Below are 21,126 nucleotides of genomic sequence, written 5' to 3' on the forward strand. Positions count from 1 at the left end.
TCTCTGACAGAATTACGATGTCATCGGCGAACCTCAAAGTTTTTATTTCTTCTCCATGGACTTTAATACCTACTCCGAATTTTTCTTTTGTTTGCTTCACTGCTTGCTCAATATACAGTTTGAATATCAACGGGGATAGACTACAGCCCTGTCTCACTCCCTTCCCAACCACTGCTTCTCTTTCATGTCCCTCGACTCTTATAATTGCCATCTGGTTTCTGTACAAATTGTAAATAGCCTTTCGCTCCCTGTATTTTACCCCTGCCACCTTCAGAATTTGAAAGAGAGTATTCCATTCAACATTGTCAAATCTTTCTCTAAGTCTACAAATGCTAGAAACGTAGGTTTGCCTTCCCTCAATCTTTCTTCTAAGATAAGTCGTAAGGTCAGTATTGCCTCACATGTTCCAACACTTCTACGGAATCCTAACTGATCTTTCCCGAGGTCGGCTTCTACTAGTTTTTCCATTCGTCTGTAAATAATTCGTGTTAGTATTTGGGATTGGAATTATTATATTCTTCTTGAAGTCTGAGGGTATTTCGTCTGTCTCATACATCTTGCTCACCAGATGGTAGAGTTTTGTCAAGACTGGCTCTCCCAAGGCTGTCAGTAGTTCTAATGGAATGTTGGCTACTCCCGGGGCCTTGTTTCGAATCAGGTCTTTCAGTGCTCTATCAAACTCTTCACGCAGTATCGTATCTCCCATTTTATCTTCATCTACATCCTATTCCATTTCCGTAATATTGTCCTCAAGTACATCGCCTTTGTATAGACCCTCTATATACTCCTTCCACCTTTCTGCTTTCCCTTCTTTGCTTAGAACCGGGTTTCCATCTGAGCTCTTGATATTCATACAAGGTGTTCTCTTTTGTCCAAACAGATGTTAAGTCCCATAGTGCTCAGAGCCATTTGAACCATTGAACCATCTTTTCTCCAAAGGTCTCTTTAATTTTCCTGTAGGCAGTATCTATCTTACCCCTAGTGAGGCAAGCCTCTACATCCTTACATTTATCCTCTAGCCAACCCTGCTTAGCCATTTTGCACTTCCTGTCGATCTCATTTCTGAGACGTTAGTATTCCTTTTTGCCTGCTTCATTTACTGCATTTTTATATTTTCTCCTTTCATCAATTAAAGTCAATATTTCTTCTGTTACCCAGGGATTTCTACTAGCCCTCGTCTTTTTACCTACTTGATCCTCTGCTGCCTTCACTACTTCATCCCTCAAAGCTACCCATTCTTCTTCTACTGTATTTCTTTCCCCCATTCCTGCCATTTGTTCCCTTACTCTCTCCCCGAAACTCTGTACAACCTCTGGTTCTTTCAGTTTATCCAGGTCCCATCTCCTTAATTTCCCACCTTTTTGCAGTTTCTTCAATTTTATTCTACGGTTCATAACCAATAGATTGTGGTCAGAGTCCACATCTGCCCCTGGAAATATCTTACAATTTAAAACCAGGTTCCAGTATCTCCAGGCCTCTTTCAAGTATAGAACCTTCTTTCATGATTCTTGAACCAAGTGTTAGCTGTGATTAAGTTTTGCTCTGTGCATAATTCTACCAGGCGGTTTCCTCTTTCATTTCTTACCCCCCATTCCATATTCACCTACTACGTTACCTTCTCTTCCTTTTCCTACTATCGAATTCCCGTCACCCATGACTATTAAATTTTCCTCTCCCTGCACTTTCTGAATAATTTCTTTTATCTCATCATAGATTTCCTCGATCTATTCGTCATCTGAGGAGCTAGTTGGCATATAAACTTATACTACTGCGGAAGGCGTGGGCTTCGTATCTATCTTGGCCATAATAATGCTTTCACTATGCTATTTGTAGTAGCATTCCTATTTTTTATTCATTATTGCAACAACAAGTTATTTGTGATGTTTAGTGTGTGTGATACTCAGCACAAATAGACCATTAGAATACTTAAAGGTCAACGAAACGAAATAGACTCTCACACACTGACAACATAAAGAAATGGCTTATTACACACATAAAACGCACTTAAAATGGTAATTATTTCTCGAAAGGCGTCGTGCGCGAAGTAAAATAAAGAAAAATCGTGACTGGTAGCGGAAGATTTATTTATTTATAAACAAACCTATTGTTTCAACAGCCGTAAGCTTTCAAAAACCATTTATAAAGTATCAAATCAGATGTACCTTTTGTCCATCATAATGTTATTAGACTATTTTGTAAAAATTCTAAAATTTTGTGACAAAGTTCATTAACGAGTTACATTTATGTACCAATATAGATCTGGTATTGCTCCAGGCGGAACGCTGTTTCATTTGACCCCTTTTCACCCCTACTCGCAGGAATAGAGGTTAAAAGAGTGCTTCACTGTCACAATAATTATTTCGAGATAGCGAGTGTTGCGTGTGTCAGGTTTAGTAGTCATTATGTGAGGTACTACACAGATATGCTGATACGTTGTTGTCATTACACCACTTCCCTCCTGCCCCCTCCCCCACTATCCCACCACTTCTTTCGTAGAGGCGAAACGTCTTAGAAACTATCCTCAACCGAAAATTAAGGATTAGACACTAGTATCTATCGTTATCCAAGATTTTTGCCCAAAATTTGGTTGAAATTGTTCCTGGCGTTCCTAAGGTATGCTTCTATGTCACTACCTTTTCGCCCTCACCATTAAATCTATGAAAGGTAGGTATTTCATCGCAAACTGCTTTCCAGATATTAAGTGATACGTAGATCAAGTTTGGTTAAAATCGATTTAGTGGCTTAAGAGGAGATGTGGAACACCCATGCACTATCTGATGGAAAGTGTCCTGAGACCGGTCAGTGGACATCAATATGTCATGTCTACCCTTCGCCTTTACGACGTCTTGAACGCTAGTGGGGATACGTTCAATGAGGTGTCTGAATATTTGTGGAGAAACATGAGCCCTTTGTTCCTCAAGAGCAGAAACCAGAGAAGTTAATAATGTTGGACGCTGTGGTTTGAAGTGATGTCGACGTTGTAGCTCATCCTAAAAGTGTTCCTTTGGGTTCAAGTCGGAATCCTGTGCAGGCCAGTCCATTCCCGTAAAGTTATTGTTGGGTGTTTGGTTGGTTGATTTGGGGGAGAGGACCAGACAGTGAGGTCATCGATGCCATAGGTTTAGGGAGGGAAGTCAGCCGTGTCCTTTCAAAGAAACCATCCCAACTTTTGCCTGAAGTGATTTAGGGAAATCATGGAAGACCCAAATCAGGATGGCCTTACGCGGGTTTGAACCTTCGTCCTCCTGAATGCGAGCCCAGTGTGGTAACCACTGCGCCGATTCGCTCGGTGAGAGTTATTGTCAACAAGACAAGACAAGACAGACGCTGCTTTATGACAGGGTGCCTTGTCATGCTGGTACAAACAATCCTTTACCATACGCTGTATACAATGCTGGAAAATGTGTTCATAAGCTTCCACATTTTGTGTTTACTTAAGCGCAATAAGGGACCTACAACCTGACCACGAAAAACACCCTCACAGCCTAACACCACATCTTCTGAACGAAGACATTGCCATCACATGAAGCCAGGTAACGTTGTCGAGGCATATGCCAAATAAAAACTCTTCAGTGGTATTGCCACACTGTGAAGTGTGACTCATCCTTCCAGTAACTCCATCAGTCACTGTCCAGTGGCATCGCTCTTTACATCTCAAGTTCCACTATAGAAATGTGTGGCTATTGAGGATCTTCTCGAACATCGTTTTTAACACCCTACTCACACTCATTGTGCCAGCCGCACTGCTTGCAGTACTTTGGAACTTACGAATGATTTCTTTTCAGACATCTTTCTCGACGGTCCCAATTCGTCAGTCAATGATGTCTGCCTGGTCTTGAGTGAGCTGTGGTTCTTCCTCCGCATTCCCACGTCACAGTCATAACGTCAACAGTCGACTTCGGCATCTTTAGACGGGGTGAAATGTCATAGACGGATTTGTTACTCGGGTGACATCCGGTGACTACTCCGCATTGGAAGTCACTGAGCTCCCTTGATCAATCCATTCTGCTGTCACTGCATTTGTTATGACAATGCAGTAATCCTCTGCTTCTTTTATACCGGCGGGTCAGCCTGAAGTGACATCTAGTGGTCAATTCCGCATTATATAGGGGTGTGTGAATACTTTCGATCAGATATTGTATACGCATTCAATACCTTATACATGTATAAAAGTGTAGATTAGCGATAACGTTTTGGAATCTGCTGGTGGTCTGAGGCGGGCTCACCGTGCCCCGAGCTGGAGCCGTCCTCGAGGCTGGTGTGCAGGCTCTTGAAGCTGTCTCGCGCCTCGTGGCTCTGGAAGCTGGCGCGCTTGTCGCTGGCGCTGGCGCTGGCGCTGGCGCTGCCGCTGGCGCTGACGCTGGCGCTGACGCTCGTGGAGCGCCGGCCCGCAGCGCTCGAGTTGACGCTCATCGCCGCTCCCCGTTCACCTGCAAAACACGTGACAACCCGGTCAGAGCTGTGGGGCGACACTGGACTACTGTGCGTGTGATCGTAAGCTCACCAGATAAAATATCAGTCGCACTCATAAAGGAGCACACCGGTCGTTTTGGAGCGCTGCGTATGACGTGGGCCTGCTACCAAGCGGTCACGTGACCCTCCGTAGCGGACTTGGGTCTTAACAGTGAAGGGCTGCGTGTGCGCCCGTCGGCTGCCAGACGTTCGGCTTCGGCCAGAAATGTTCCGTGTCTGATCACATACGTACGATTACATAAAAGTCCTGCCAGTCTCGATGTTGTTAGGCTCCTTAGCAATGAAACAGAGACCGCGCAACAAAGGCCCGTTCCAAGCTAATGACTTAATCGCGGGAAGTAATTGTAAGAAGGGATAAGGATATTACCACAGTGATACTCTAACCAATAGTATTCTTAGACCTGCGTCCAATGTTTTTCTTCGTAGGACGAACGAGCTTAATACACAATGTGAAAACTATGGGACTTAACTGCTAACGCATCAGTCCCTTAGGTTGCACACTACTTATCCTAAACTATCCTAAGATCAAACACACGCACACCCATGCCCGAGGGAGGACTCGAACCTCCCCCGGGACCAGCCGCACAGTCCATGACTGCAGCGCCCCTGACCGCTCGGCTAATCCCGCGCGGCCCTACCCTTAATGCTTTGCACGTTCTAAATTGGCGGGAGATCCGGCGATCTTACTGGCCAGTGCAGGGTTTGGAGAGCACGAAGACAAGCAGCAGAAACTCTCTTCGTGTCCGGGCGGGCATTATCTTGCTGAAATGTAAGCTCAGGATGCCTTTCCATGAAGGGCAACATAACGGGGGGTATAATGTCGTCGACTTACCGCTGTGCTGCAAGGGTGCCGCGAATGACAACCAAAGGGGTCCTGCTACGTAAAGAAATGGCATCCCTGACCATCACTGCTTGTTGTCGAGCCTTATGGCGAGCAACAGCCAGATTCATATCCCACCACCGTCCGGGGCGTCTCTAGAAGGGTTTCCGGCCTCAAGGAGGTCAGATACCATCTCCATATAGTTAAGGCTAACCGGCCATTGTTCGGAAGCACACGCATTGGCCAAACTCTTACGGGACTCGGTAAGATTGTCTGCCGCGAGTACTCAGTATAGTGGGCAGGGGCACTACGAATGTAGTGTGTGGACTTTAAGTGTAAGTAGGCTGTTTAGGTTTTTGTATTGGTAACGCCACGTAGCGCTCTGTATGAAGATCACTGGCTGTGCTGTGTGCAGTCTGTGACTGGTTTGCATTGTTGTCTGCCATTGTAGTGTTGGGCAGTTGGCCTGTTAGCGGCGCTTAGCGTTGCGCAGTTGGAGGTGAGCCGCCAGCAGTGGTGGATGTGGGCAGAGAGATGGCTGAGTTTTGAAGTTTGTAAGACTGGATGTCATGAACTGCTATATATATTATGACTTTTGAACACTATTAAGGAAAATACATTGTTTGTTCCCTATTAAAATCTTTCATTTGCTAACTATGCCAATCAGTGGTTAGTGCCTTCCGTAGTTTGAATCTTTTATTTAGCTGGCAGCAGTGGCGCTCGCTGTATTGCAGTAGCTTGAGTAACGAAGATTTTTGTGAGGTGAAACGTATAGGTTAATGTTAGTCAGGGCCTTTCTTTTGTAGGGATTTTTGAAAGTCAGATAGCGTTGCGCTAAAAATATTGTGAGTCAGTTTAAGCACAGTCTTGTATAAATTGTTCTAAGGGGACGTTTCATAAGTTGGGAATGTGTGTCTCACGGGGAGCGTGCAAGGAATAAATCCCTGCATTCGCACTATCCTCTGTGCCCTCGGTGGCTCAGATGGATAGAGCGTCTGCCATGTAAGCAGGAGACCCCGGGTTCGAGTCCCGGTCGGGGCACGCATTTTCAACTGTTGACGTATATCAACGCCTGTCGACAGCTTAAGATATTGATTTCATTATCATTTCACTAAGAGTGATGGTCTGGGGCGCAATTTCTTTTCGTAGCACGACCCCTTTGATTGTCATGTAGGTGATGACACAAGGCCAGATCAGTCAATCATCCAGACTGTTTTCCTGCAACTACTGAAAAGATGGCTGCCCCTCTTCAGGAACCACACGTTTGTCTGGCTTCTCAACAGATATCCCTCAGTTATGGCTGCACCTACTGTACGGCTACCTGCATCGCTCAGACATGCAAACCACCCCACCGACCGCTAGGTCCGTGATTCATTGGGGGGGCAGATATGACATTTATAACTAATTTTTGTATGTAAAATATTATTCCCCATATTGCTCCACGATTTCACAAATTCTTCAATTAAAATGCTAATCTAGGAAACTGCACACCGATAAAGTGTAATGTTTTGAAATTTAATGTTATAATAAAGAGGTCTGAACCAATTTAACGGCGTGTTATAATTTTCTTGTACCTCAAAATGACTGCTGATCATTGGGTACCTCCCTCTACCGAAGTTCCCCTACGTGTTTAACGTCAAATATTTGACACACTAATCATTTGTCAAATAATCAGAAGTCTGAAGATGTTTTATACATGAGAGTTCGATTCTTTCAAGAACTGTGAGTTTATTGGAAGTCTCTAATTTCTGTGTCCATCGTGACTCTCTCTATTTGTTCAGGATTGTTTGTTGTTGAGATATCCAGTGCGTTTATGTGTGTACTCCTGACATAATTATCCAAAATAGCTTTCGGAGAAAACGCTTAGAATAATTTTGCAATACGGTTTGTGCCTACCATTAGGTTTAAGCACGTATTTTCGCGTAAATATCAAGGGTAGATTCAATTAATCACCAACTATAATTGTATGAGTCGTAGTATGTGTATCCAGCCCCGGCAGCAAGTGAACTCCTGGCGACGATGGCGGAGATGGTCATCGAAAGCTCGAGGATTGATTCGAATTGACGCGGTTTGAAAACCGCGAACATTTTATTCACGAGTCGTAGTACATATTCAAAACGAGACTCAAATTTTACTTGTACCTTTCAGCAATTATATGTCTGGTCGGGAGGCGGTAAAAGGGGCCAACTTTTGATTCCTGTTGCTGAGTATAATATATTTCACGTATTTCACTACAAGATAAACTACTTCCAACGGCAACAAACACGCCAGCACCAACTGAGTTTAATTTATACGAAACTACTTCTCGCTGACACGCCCAAGAAATGATGAAAGAAAAAAAAATATCGCTTACTACAGCTTCATTGTTCATACGGTGAAACTACAACATCAGGCATTACGTTCTAATTTATTACTTCTTTACTATTCATTCTATTCATAACAGTTTGCATACAGTATCCAGATATACCGCGGAATGTGGCTGCAGTATTATATCACTGTACGACTTGCAGTAAAGGAGATATGACGTCACAAATATTGAGACGCGTGAAAAAATATCTTTTGCTTTAAATGGAGCTCAAATTACTCAGACTATATTCATGCAATGTTTCATAATGAGAGCATTTAGCAACTTCCAACAAACTTTACGCATAACTTCAAACCTTTCCTAAACGTTTCCTCGCTTACGTGGTTAAAGTCAAATATTTAACGCAGTAACTCACTTGTAAAGCAATCAGACGTTTAAATCTGTTTTATCCATGGAAGTTTGATTCTTCGAAGAATCGGGGTTTACTGGTTACTTATACTTCAACAATCTCGCGCTAGGCATTTACGGATGGCTAGAATGTTTGAGTTGATATCCACAAATTACAAAATTTCTTGAAGGCTTTGGGTGAACATGGAAGTTAACTAGTTCTTTCGTAGAGAGTGTTTAATTTTCGGTGAAAAGTTTCTAAGTGATACGGAAAGCGTGAGCGCTGTTAGCAAACTTCCCGTGTTATTTGAGGCCTCAGCGACCACTCTGTATCGATTGCGTGTCGACAGGAATAACGTTTCGCGCAGTTAACCCCGGTGTCGAAGTAGCTCCCAACTGATTTATTAACACGGAATTTTCTTACAAGCACGCAAACTCGCAATTAGAGAAGTCATAGGGCTTTATTGTGACTACATCGTGTTACGCATCTGTTATGGTAATGGCGCGCCGATAATGTAACGTTTCGCTCCCAACTGAAAACAAACATGCGGTCCAAAAATCATCTCATTTTTGTCGTCTTAATAATTATTTGCACCGGAGATAAACGCAGTAAAATGAAAGACGTGTGCACAGAACACTATCGGAGAAATTAGCAAGTAAAGAAATAACACAAATATGTGACTTAAGAATGATGAAAGAAGTTTGCCATCGTGGAAGAGACTGGAGACATCAGAAGGATTACTGTACATAATAATAATAATAATAATAATAATAATAATAATAATAATAATAATAATAATAATTATTATTATTATAAGACAGAGATTTAGAAATTTTGAACTCCAAAACGTTTCCAAGAACTGAAGTGGACTATGACCATAATTTATTAGTTACGAAATGAAGACAAAAACTTCAGAAATTGCAGATAAGTAGGAAATTACAGACATGGGTAAACATAAGAAAATTAGAGAAGCTTTTGGAATAAGTGTTAAAGAAGAATGCTGCAAATAAAATGGGTAGACTGGGTAACTAGAATAGTGTCTGGGAGCAAAGAGCTTCCGGCTACAACGTCTTTAAAAGATGAGACACATCCTAAGACATTAGGGGATAGTTTACTTGGTAATAGAAGGCAGTTTGACGCCTAAAAACTGAAGAAACTAAGGCTTGAATACAGTTAGTAGACTGAAATGAAGGTAGGCTGCATTAGATATGCAGAGATTAGTACAGTGTGAATAGGTTGGGGAAGCTGCACGAAAGATTATAGACTACAACAACAACTGTTCAGTGAGGATTAAGGAAATTGTAGCATCATTAAACAAACGAGTAGTTTAATATTTTAGAACGTTACTCCCAAAATAATTCTTTTTGAAATTTTAATGAGCAGAAACAAGACTTACTGTACATTATAAAAATCGAATGCAGTGGCTTTTGTTGTACTCGAGCCAAGAAATGGAATGATATGTTCGGTTACGCCTTGGGAAAAAACGGGCTTTCATTGTTAGAATATTGGGAAACTGCTGTTAGTACGACATGTACTGGAATAGAGTTCGAGTTTCTATAATTGTTTTGAAATTAGACTTGTAGATACGTGGGGCACATTCAAAAAAGTGTTGCACCAATGCTGTAGTTGAGTTTGACTTGTGGGTAAAGATGAAATGGGGCACAGCTGAGGCAAGTTGACCAGCATCCCTACGAGAAACGGTTTTCGGGATGGAGTCTGCTTGTGCATAGCACTCTAGAAGGAAGAGAGAGGAAAATAAACACTAGAGCATCCAGGAGAGGCACAGACAGTGTCATTCGTCCCGCACTCCATTCGTGAAGGAATACGAAGAATGTGGTATGCTGTAAAGTAGGGTGTTCAATCATGTTCATTGTGTTTTCCAGTGTTTTTAGCGTGTAGTTGTAGATGTGGATGGCAACGGAACTGATCAACAGTTAATCCTTCGCTAATTGTAGAGCGTGTCGATGCAGTTAAGGAAAGGGACTACTCGATACACTTCATGTATTCTCTGTGCGAAACAGACTAGACAAAAATTGTAATTTCACATTTCGTATAGTTTTAGGGCATGCATATTTACTGTATGATTAAATGATGATGACGTCCTCTTGGGTAAAATATTCCGGAGGTAAAATAGTCCCCCATTCGGATCTCCGGGCGGGGGCTACTCAAGAGGATGTCGTCATCACAGAAAGAAAACTGGCGTTCTACGGATCGGGGCATGGAATGTCAGATTCCTTAATCGGGCAGGTAGGTTAGAAACTTTAAAAAGGGAAATGGATAGGTTAAAGTTAGATATAGTGGGAATTAGTGAAGTTCGGTGGCAGGAGGAACAATACTTCTGGTCAGGTGACTACAGGGTTATAAACACAAAATCAAATAGGGGTAATGCAGGAGTAGGTTTAATAATGAATAGGAAAATAGGAATGCGGGTAAGCTACTACAAACAGCATATTAAGTTGGGTGATGCTGAGGGAATTAGATTAGGAATGAGACACTTAAAGTAGTAAAGGAGTTTTGCTATTTGGGGAGCAAAATAACTGATGATGGTCGAAGTAGAGAGGATATAAAATGTAGACTGGCAATGGGAAGGAAAGCGTTTCTGAAGAAGAGAAATTTGTTAACATCGACTAAAGATTTAAGTGTCAGGAAGTAATTTCTGAAAGTATTTGTATGGAGTGTAGCCATGTATGGAAGTGAAACATGGACGATAAATAGTTTAGACAAGAAGAGAATAGAAGCTTTCGAAATGTGGTCCTACAGAAGAATGCTGAAGATTAGATGGGTAGATCACATAAATAATGAGGAAATATTGAATAGGATTGGGGAGAAGAGAAGTTTGTGGCACAACTTGACCAGAGGAGGGGATCGGTTGGTAGGACATGTTCTGAGGCACCAAGGGATCACCAATTTAGTATTGGAGGGCAGCGTGGAGGGTAAAAATCGTAGAGGGAGACCAAGAGACGAATACACTAAGCAGATTCAGAAGGATGTAGGTTGCAGTAGGTACTGGGAGATGAAGAAACTTGCACAGGATAGAGTAGCATGGAGAGCTGCATCAAACCAGTCTCAGGACTGAAGACTACAACAACAACAACAACATAGTTTTATTGACATAAGTTAATTGTTTTGTACAATAAAACAGTCTTGTACACTTAAATGCAAAGTATTTATTAAAGTGATGGATTCAACATGAATATTAACATTTTTAAAAATTTTATAATTTTTACATGTTTTGGATTTATTTCGAAATATGCTTATTAAATTTAATTAGAAGTCGTCAGAATTACAGTTGTAAACTTTTAAAATAACTTCAAGCAGAAGTATATCGGTAAGTAACTCATTTTAATGTAAAAGAATTTCTTTGATACATATATAATCTTTGTGCTACTTGGTTGGTAATTGGAAGTCGTTTGTTGGCAGGAATAGAAGTACGATTACTTGTTGGCACATACTACCATGTTGAACAGTTGCAGTTTTATGTTGTAGTGCTTGGAAGTTCATTCAAAAGATTCTGTAGGATGAAAATTACGAGTGTAATAACACATAAATATACTGTTTTACTTACGTACACCTTTTCTAAGAGAAAGTATAATGTTTTATTTGTGGACTATTGTGGCTGACTACAATGAAAAAATAATGTGGACGCTTGAAAACTACTATATGCGAAATGAAGGCAATAAATGAACATATGAATGCCATTCAGCGACGCGGTGTTGTTAAACCAAAATCTGAAGTGTACTACCTAAACGCAAATTTTTCTTTTAGTGAGCCAAGTTTTCGGCGGGGAGCCGCAAACACATGAGGAATAAATTTTGTTGTTGTGCGAGCTTCTTTCTCATTTTGGATATAATACACTACCGTGGTCACGGTTAAAATCGTGTGGTCCATTGAAACAGTAATTAAAGACATTTATCAAGCTACAAAATTTGTTTTATGCATTAATGGAGGGGAGGGTCATCGCCAGATGTAGCTATATTTACCTCAGTTCTTTTACTTGTGGAGAATACTGAGCGACGGAGTGCAAAGTGTCAGTCACCTAAATGTATCTAATTGGAGACAGAAATTGTGAATGAGAAAACTAAAGAAATATGTTTCCGCCCATCTACGTGAAATACGTTTCAGTCGATCTATGTGGAGATTTGAATGTTTTCGCGTTACATTGTTACGAACTGTCTTGTTGAAGTGCAGCGACTAGTGTGCCGCAGGAAGCACCGTTATTCAATAAAGTCCGGAGGAAGCGTTTGTCTTTATCGCTCAAAACGTCCGGGACAGAAAATCGATATTTTGTAGCGACTGGATGAAATTGTAATTTTAAATAGACCAAAGAGCAGGTTATAATTTCCGCTATTCTAGAATAATTCATATAAAAATAAAACCTTAATTAGAAAGAGGCGGAGATGTGGGAGAAGATTATTCGTCTTTTGATCGTGGACAAAAAAAATACATTCCTAACGTTCAACATGTCACCTAACAAACAATGTCAGTTAATACAATGGCGGATGGTGCAAGCGCGGGCAAGGTCCCTTCAGTTCACTGCAATCAGAATCATTAATGATAACTTCACGCTTGCAGTTCTTATAACGTTCCATAACGTCTGCTAGGCATGTCTTTCAGCACTCGTGGCAATGGTAAACTTTCTGATAAATATGGTGTAAGGGACCAGTGGTCCCGGGTGCTTCATTTCAGAGTACTGATTAGTCCTAAATTTATAATTGCAATCTCTATAAGGTAAAGTTACGTAATTAATTTCTTCTTCGTTTGCAGCTACAGATCTGGTAAACACTGATATCCACGCGCCATTATAACGCAGCCCTCCGCCAAAGAAACAAAAACTAATTGGCGCAGCCCACTGATAAATGGAATAACATGCTGCAATTTGATTTCTGGATACGAAGCGAAAGGTAAACATAGAGTGAAACGTGTGAATTTCTGTTGTTCATAGACTATAGCAAGATCTAAAGTACTACACACTTTAGAGAAGAGTTGGAAAATGGACAAATTGGAGGAAATGGAAATATTCATCTATGAGCAAAAGTGGAAAATCTAGATCATAACAGAAATAACAGATTTAAAGAACTAATATTTCTTCGCCAAACTCGGGTCAGCACCGTTTTCATAGAAAACACGTAATGGTAAAGAATATTTTTGAGTCTCTATTCCAGTAGCAGTACATTTGGAATTATTTACAATAATTTTAATACTGTTGTCACTGTCACTCTTATCTACAAATATTATAGGCTAGCCGAGTTTTGCTGTCACTAAGTCTGCTTAAATGGCAAAGAAAGAAAAGAGACAGTACAGGTTTCTAATATACATGGGAAGTGGATATACATCTTAATCTCCTTCCCCTCTCCTCTCCCTGTCCATCACCTCCTCCCCCTCTCCCCCTCTCTCTGTCCGTCTTTTCCTAACCCTCTCCATCTCCTCTTGCCCCTCGTCTCTCCCCCTCTCACAGTCCGCCAAGTCCTGCTCCCTTTCTCTGTCCATATTCTCCTATCCCTCTCTCTCTGCAGCTCCTCTCTCCCGTTTTCTATGTTCATTTCATCTCATCCCTCTGTTCACTTCCTGTCTCCCCCCCTTCCCCCCTGACCACCTCTCTCTGACCTGAGCCTTGTGTATTGTTACTGAAAAACTGAGGTTCTGTAGTAGTATTCTAATATTAAACCAATAAGTCATAAACACAACTTTCCTGTTCGTTAACAACGTTTCGCTATTGTATGTTTCATGTATATACATTTGTGTTCAGAAAAAACAGAACACCTTGAACGACTAGAGATAGGAAATTCATATTCAAGGGGCATGTACATTACTATGTTCTGTAAAAAAATGATTAGCATTTCAGCTACCTAGTAGGCACATGGTCCTCCTTGGGCACTGCTAACTTCTTCCATGCTTAATGGCATCGACGCGTATGAGGCATGATTGGCGTCCTGTGATATAGCCATCCATGCTGCATTTACATGGTTGCAAAGTGCATATGTGGTGGTTGGCATTGGGACACAGGACTGCACGTGTCATTGCAACATATCCCACCCACAAGTCTGGTGATCTGGTGGACCAGGGCAAAAGCTTGACGCCCTGCCATACCAAGAAGACATGTGTTCATGCAACAGCATGTGTCCGTGCATTGTTTTGCTGAAAAATGGCTTCTGTAATATTATACTGAAAGCGTATGGGTTGTGGTTGTGGATCGCAGGATGTCATTCACTTAGGTCACACTGGTTACAGTGCCCTAGACACACCGCAACTGTGATATACGATTGTACCCAATAACACCCCCTACTATAAGGCCTTGAGTTGACGCTGTATCTATTGTGCACCCCTACCCGCCTTTCTGCGGCGATCCAAAATGTTGCCATCATTTTCAAACAAGTAGAACCTGGATTCGTCCGAAAACACTATCTGATACCATTCCTGTCCCCTGTGATGTCGTTCCACAGACCATTGCCGTCTGCCATATTTCTATACATTTTTCAGAGGTAGGCGGAGAAGTGGACGATGCTCACGCAACTCATGCCGTAATAATTGGCGACGGACTGTCACCTCTGATAGTGTACGAAGTGTTTAAATGTTCCATTGTTGCGCCGACCTGAGGAGGACGCAGGTCTGTTCTGCATTGACATTGGGACGAGGTGTCGATCTTCTCTGGGGGTGGTGTGGATGGTGCGACATGACCGAACTCGTCGTGTTCTACGGCCTTCCGTGAACCATCCGACACACATCCGTTCCAATGCCAAAACACTTCGCCCCAAACGAGCCGCAGTTTCGCTGATGGATGCATCACATTCTTCTTATGCCAAAATTCGCCCTCTTCAAAACTCACTGATTTGACGGTAGTGTTCGCGCATGCATGTACGAGGCACCCTGAACGTCTGTCCAAGTAACACTGATCCATTACTTTCGGTTTATAGCAACAATGAGAGCAGCAGACACATTTTACCGGTGGGTGGTGTTGCGCTGCGATATTGATGTTGGCCTTGAACCATAGAGCCGACATGGCTTAAATGCTAATCGTTTCTTCTGAACAAATTAGTGTACATGTCCTATATATATGCACATCCTATATCTAGTCGTTCAAGAAGTTCTGTTATTTTCTTAACGTGAATGTATGTCTATATTTTAAAAATTATATAGTCTACATCTATCTAAACGTTTATTACAGCAACATGTACATTTTGAGAGTTTCACGATATATATGTGTCAAAATTTCAAATCAGTCGGTCATGAACTTTGGAAGTTGCACTAATTTGAACAAACGAATTTAGATTTTTATTTACATAGATTGAAGTCGCCCATATCACTGTTTCCATCTGTACGTTTATCTAATCTCAAGAGTTGCCGTAAGAATATTGATATGGGTTTTCACTAACACGTAGAGTGATTCACGAGGAAAGATTCTGTATATACACACATCAAAAAAGTTTTGCATCACCTCGGTTCCGAGAGTTCCGGAGTCTGTACAGAAAATTGCATTAGAGATCAGCATAAACATCATTTCCGCCCTTTTTATTGCTCATGAAAACCACACATTGCATGTTGTACAACCATACAGCGAAACCTTCAGAGGTGGTGGTCCAGATTTTGTACACACCGGTACCTCTAATACCCAGCAGCACGTCGTCTTGCATTGATGCATGTGTGTATTCGTCCACAAGTTCATCAAGGCACTGTTGGTCCCACTCCTCAACGGCGATTCGGCGTACATCTCTTAGAGAGGTTGGTGGGTCACGTCGTCCATAAACGGCCCTTTGCAATCTATCCCAGGCATGTTCGATAGGGTTCATGTCTGGAGAACATGCTGGCCACTCTAGTCGAGCGATGTTATTCTGAAGGAAGTCATTCACAAGATGTGCACGATGGGGGCGCGAATTGTCGTCAGTGAAGACGGATGCCTCGCCAATATGCTGCCGATATGGTTGCACTATCGGTCGGATGATGTCATTCACGTATAGTACAGCCGTTATGGCGCCTTCCATGACCACCAGCGGCGTACGTCGGCCCCACATAATGCCACCCGAAAACCGCAGGGAGCCTCCAGCTCGATGCACTCGCTGGATAGTGTGTCTAAGGCGTTCAGCCTGACCGGGTTGCCTCCAAACAAGTCTCCGACGATTGTCTGGTTGAAGGCATATGCGACAGTACTCGGTGGAGAGAACGTAATGCCAATCCTGAGCCGTCCATTCGACATGTTGCTGGGCCCATCTGTACCGCGCTGCATGGTGTCGTGGTTGCAAAGATAGGTCTCGGGAGTGAAGTTGCGCATCATGCAGCCCATTGCGCAAAGGTTGAGTTGTAACACGACGTCCTGTAGCTGCACGAAGAGCGTTATTCAACACGGTGGTGTTGCTGTCAGGGTTCCTCCAAGCCGTAATCCGTAGGTAGCGGTCATGCACTACAGTAGTAGCCCTTGGGAGGCCTGAGTGAGGCATGTCATCGACAGTTCCTGTCTCTCTCTGTATCTCCTCCATGTCCGAACAACATCACACTGGTTCACTGTGAGATGCCTAGACACTTTCCTTGTTGACAGCTCTTCCTGGCAGAAAGTAACAATGCGAACGCGATAGAACCGCGGTGTTGACCGTCTAGGCATGGTTGAACTACAGACAACGCGAGCCATGTACTTCCTTCCTGATCGTATGACTGGAACTCATCGGCTGTCGGACCCTCTCCGTCTAATAGGCGCTGCTCATGCACGGTTATTTACATCCTTGCGCCGGTTAAGTGACATATCTGAACAGTCAAAGGGACTGTGTCTGTGATACAATATTCACAGTCAACGTCGGTCTTCAGGAGTTCTGGGAACCGGAGTGATGCAAAACTTCTTTTGATGTGTGTAATTTAATACTGCTAAGTGATGAGGAGTGTGTAGTTCCATATTTAATTGGCGTTTGGAGTGACATCTAGCGACAATGATGGGGGCTGCGAACTGGTTAAGAACGGAGAAGGCGGTGCCTTGCGGATAAAGCAGTAAACAGCCGCTGCCACTCCAGAGAGTAGCGTACCAGACTCTAGGTCGGGTCTCGTGGTCTAGTAGTAAAGTGCGTCCTTGGAGACCGCAAGGTAGAAGAATTGAATCCCAGTCACGGCATGAATTTGTCAGTCTGCCGTTTATAACCAAGTATTGACCTCTCCATGACGTGAGGATTCGCCAGAAACGACACGTGATTCGGATTCTATGTCAAGCTGTAGGTCATCTTTCCCCAGATGCATAAACAGGATGCGTTAGGGACACACAAGCCTCCGAAGTAGCGTCCAACTTATAGAGTAGCACTACATACTGTAAAATGAAGTACCCGCCGCGTTTTTCTGTCTCTGTTGGGAGACTACTGTAAGGGTTTTGATATGGTTTTCATTAGTAGATATACGGATACACAAAGAATATTTGTATATATAATTTATTACTGCTACGCCAGACAAGTGGCTCGGTCGTAGATACGTAATGCTGCTGCCCTTTCGAAGTTGGGGCGGGTGGGCATTCCTGATATACACTGAAGCCTCAAAGAAACTAGTATACACATGCATATTCAAATACAGATATTTGTAAGGAGGCAGAATACGACGCTGCGGTCGGCAACACCTGTATAAGACAACAAATGTCTGACGCAGTTGTTTGATTCGTTACTGCTGCTACATCGACAGATAATCAAGATTTAAGTGAGTTCGAACGTGGTGTTATAGCCAGCGCATGAGCGATGGGACATAGCATCTTCGAGATAGCGATGAAGTGGCGATTTTCTGTAGGACCATTTCACGAGTGTGCCATGAATTTCAGGAATCCGGTAAAACATCAAATTTCCAAGATAGCCGCGGCCGGAAGAAGACCCTGCAAGAACGACGACTGAAGAGAATCGTTCAGAGCGAGAGAAGTGCATCCCTTCTACAAACTGCTCTCCAATGTTTGTGTTGGAGCAATTTGTGGAAGGGTTGCACTTATGTCATGTTGAACGATTTCAATGCTGGGCTATAATAAGTGTCAGCGTGCGAATCATTCAACGAAACATCATCGAAATGGGCTTTCGGAGCCGAGAGCCCACTCGTGTACTCTTGATCTCTGCTCGACACAAAGCTATACGCCTCGCCCGGGCCTGTCAACTCCGACATGACATGACCAGAAACACTTTGCCTGTTCGGACTAGTCTGGTTTCAAATTGTATCGAGCGGATGGACGAGTACGGGCATAGAGGCAACCTCATCAATCCATGGACCCTGCCTATCAGCAGGGGACTGTTCAATCCGGTGGAGGATCTGTCACGTTGTGGCTTGTGCAGCTGGAGTGTTATGAGACCCCTGGTACGTCTAGATACGACTCTGAGGGGTAACACGTACGTGAGCACCCTGTCTGATTACCTGCATCCATTCATACCCATTGTGCATTCCGACGGACTTGGGCAATTCCAGCAGGACAATGCGTCATACCACGCGTCAAGAAGTGCTACAGAATGGCTCCAGGAACACTCTTCTGATTTGAAACACTTCCGCTGGCCAGAAATTTCCCCAGACAAGAACATTATTCAGCATATCTGGGATGCCTTGCAACTTGTTGTTCAGAAGAGATCTCCACCTCCTCGTACTCTCACGGATTTATGGACAGCCCGGCGGGATTGACAGTGTCAGTTCCCTCCAGCACTGCTTCAGACATTAGTCGAGTCCATGCCACTTCGTTGTGCGGCACTTGTGGGTGCTCGCGGAACCCCTGCACGATGTTAGGCAGGTGAACCAGTTTATTTGACTCTTCAGTGTATTTCGTCTACCAGCATCAGAAATGGATCAGGACACAGCAAGTGACATATTACACTAGGATCGACACATCGACATTTAAATCGAAACAAGCTTTGTTTGACCGCCACCTTGTTTCTGATTGACATTATGTTTTAAGTGTCGCTTGCAAGTCTGTCAAGAACGGTTAACAAGAACTAAGGAACCGTAGCAACAGATGTAACTAACTACAAGAATATAGCAATTTTATATGAATAAAGTTAGTGATTATTCAACTTTTTTACGTGAGCAGAAGACCAGAAAACGAAGTGATGTTTCAAACTGTATAGGTTAATTGCCGCGTTTTGCATCTGTAATAAAAGTCTTATTAAGACCAGACGCGTTTCGCTTTATTCTAAATTATCTTTAGTAGTCACTTTAACAATATGAATTTTTTTTGTCTTACAATTTTGTTTGGCAGGATCATGAACAGTTCATATGTTTCCCTTACTACTATAGATGGTGTTAATTCTTATCGTTACCCACGGTTTTCTTGTTTTTGACTTCATTCTTCTTGTTCTTCCACATTTATTTTTTGGGTACTCAGCACAAAGCACTTTCGTTGCACTAAATATTCACGTTTCTGTATTGAGAAGAACCGATGTCATCTCGCCATTTCGTGTGTTTTGTTTTGCTATTGTGGTATGCGTTCGTCTTTTGTTTGTTTTGGTAGTTGTTGAAGCGTCTGCTATCGCTCTGTTAGTTTTTGTATTCTCCGTCTAACGTGTGCAAGCGCGCGCGCGCGCTTGTGTGTGTGTGTGTGTGTGTGTGTGTGTGTGTGTGTGTGTGTGTGTATGAAGGGGGTAACATGTCTTGCCTACTGTGTGTGTAAATTATTGCTTTACTATGGTACTGTGGTGGAAGATCTAGGATGGAGATGCTGTATAGTTTGTGATATTATTTTGTGTCTCTAGGGTTCTGTACTTTCTCTAAATATTCTTATTGATTTAAATAATGTCTGGTTACTGATGTTTGTCTGGTCATTTATTATATGTTTCTTCTCTATTGTTGCTTCCTGAATTTGTAGGTTCTCTTATAGGTCTAAGAGATGTTTCTTGTTGTTATATTGTAGTAGGGTGGTGGTTTTGTTGCCTGAGATATTTTGCAAATATTGAGTGGCTTGCAGCATATTTCCATGCTCTTTTGAGTTCTTATACCTTATTTCAAAAGTTCCGCCTATCTGTCCTAAGTATAGAGCATCACAGCTATTACACTACCGTTGGCAAATGCCAGAGTTTTGGCACATGTCAGTATGAGCTTCCTTTTTTAGATTTTTCTGTATAAAGTTATTGCTATGTTTATTCCTTTTTCCTTGATGATGTTCCCAATTCTGTGTGTGAGTTTGTTTCCATATGTAAGTGTGTACCAGCTTCTCTGTTGAGTTTCTGTGTTGTTCCCTTGCTGTGTAGAAGTAACGACTTTACAGTGTATGTTTATGGCGGTTGTTGGGGGTCTCGGGATTTTTATGGGGTTTTGTTTTTTATTTTAATGTTTTTCTGGATTTTCGTGTTCATTTTTGTTGCTAGCGATTCTTGGTACCGTTATTTCTACGTTATCCGAATAATTATTTCCAGCTCCGTATTAGAGTAATATTTGTCAAGTGGTACTGTGTTTAATCTGTGGATCATACATCTGAAAGCAGATCGTTTTGGAGCCTGCGAGTGCTTAGATGGTTGATGTAATATTGTGGTCTTAGAACAACGCGTCTGTTCATAATATAACTTTTATTACAGTTGCAAAAGATGGTGGATGGTGATTAACCTGTACAACCTTTATGTCTGAATGGCTGAAAAACAAAGAAGACAACACGAAGAAAATATTTCCTCATATTAGGTTATCATTTTCTTTCTTCACCGGAAGGCCATATAACATACCAGGACTGAAAAAAAGTTAATATCTATGTTTACTTCCAAAAGCTTCTTGTATTTCCATTCTAGACTGAAGATAGGGTTGATACATCGAAACATGTTGTTTTATTAGATAATTTAAGTAAGTCAACAAAAATATGCAACTGGTAGCAGTCTCCAAAAAACCTTTTCCACAATTTCTCTAATAACTCTTTACTTTCCTTACTTACACTGAGGATAGCAATATAATCAGCTTATGTTATTATCGATATGCTCATACCCTGAAATTTATTACTTTTCATGATAAAATTTGTTTTCATCTCATTCATTGTTTATTCGTTTCATAGACTGAACAGTAGGAGCGAAAGCCTGAATCCCTGTCTTGCACCTTTTTTAGTCCGTGCACTTCAGTCTTCATCTTAGGTTATTATTGTTTCCCCCTGAGTCTTGCACATAGGGTATATTACCGGCCTTTCCCTGTATATTATTCCTAATTTTCTCAAAATTTCAGACATTTTGATTTTACATTGCCGAACTA

The 21,126-nt window shown here is 42.2% G+C and overlaps 1 protein-coding gene and 1 non-coding gene across 2 annotated transcripts in view; one reads left to right on the forward strand and one right to left on the reverse strand.

The window, feature by feature from the left end:
- Positions 1-21,126, reverse strand: part of LOC126310771 (uncharacterized) — a 186,006-nt gene that overhangs the window by 76,040 nt on the left and 88,840 nt on the right. Inside the window, exon 2 of the mRNA XM_049992114.1 lies at positions 4,227-4,430. Within this exon, the coding sequence (XP_049848071.1) occupies positions 4,227-4,413 (187 nt within the window). The 5' untranslated portion in view covers positions 4,414-4,430. The remainder of the gene's footprint in view (positions 1-4,226; positions 4,431-21,126) is intronic.
- Trnat-ugu (transfer RNA threonine (anticodon UGU)) lies at positions 6,260-6,334 on the forward strand. Its single transcript has one exon. It is a non-coding gene; the product is annotated as a tRNA-Thr (tRNA).

The sequence above is a fragment of the Schistocerca gregaria genome, chromosome 1 (assembly GCF_023897955.1).
Source record: "Schistocerca gregaria isolate iqSchGreg1 chromosome 1, iqSchGreg1.2, whole genome shotgun sequence".
Taxonomy (NCBI): domain Eukaryota; kingdom Metazoa; phylum Arthropoda; class Insecta; order Orthoptera; family Acrididae; genus Schistocerca; species Schistocerca gregaria.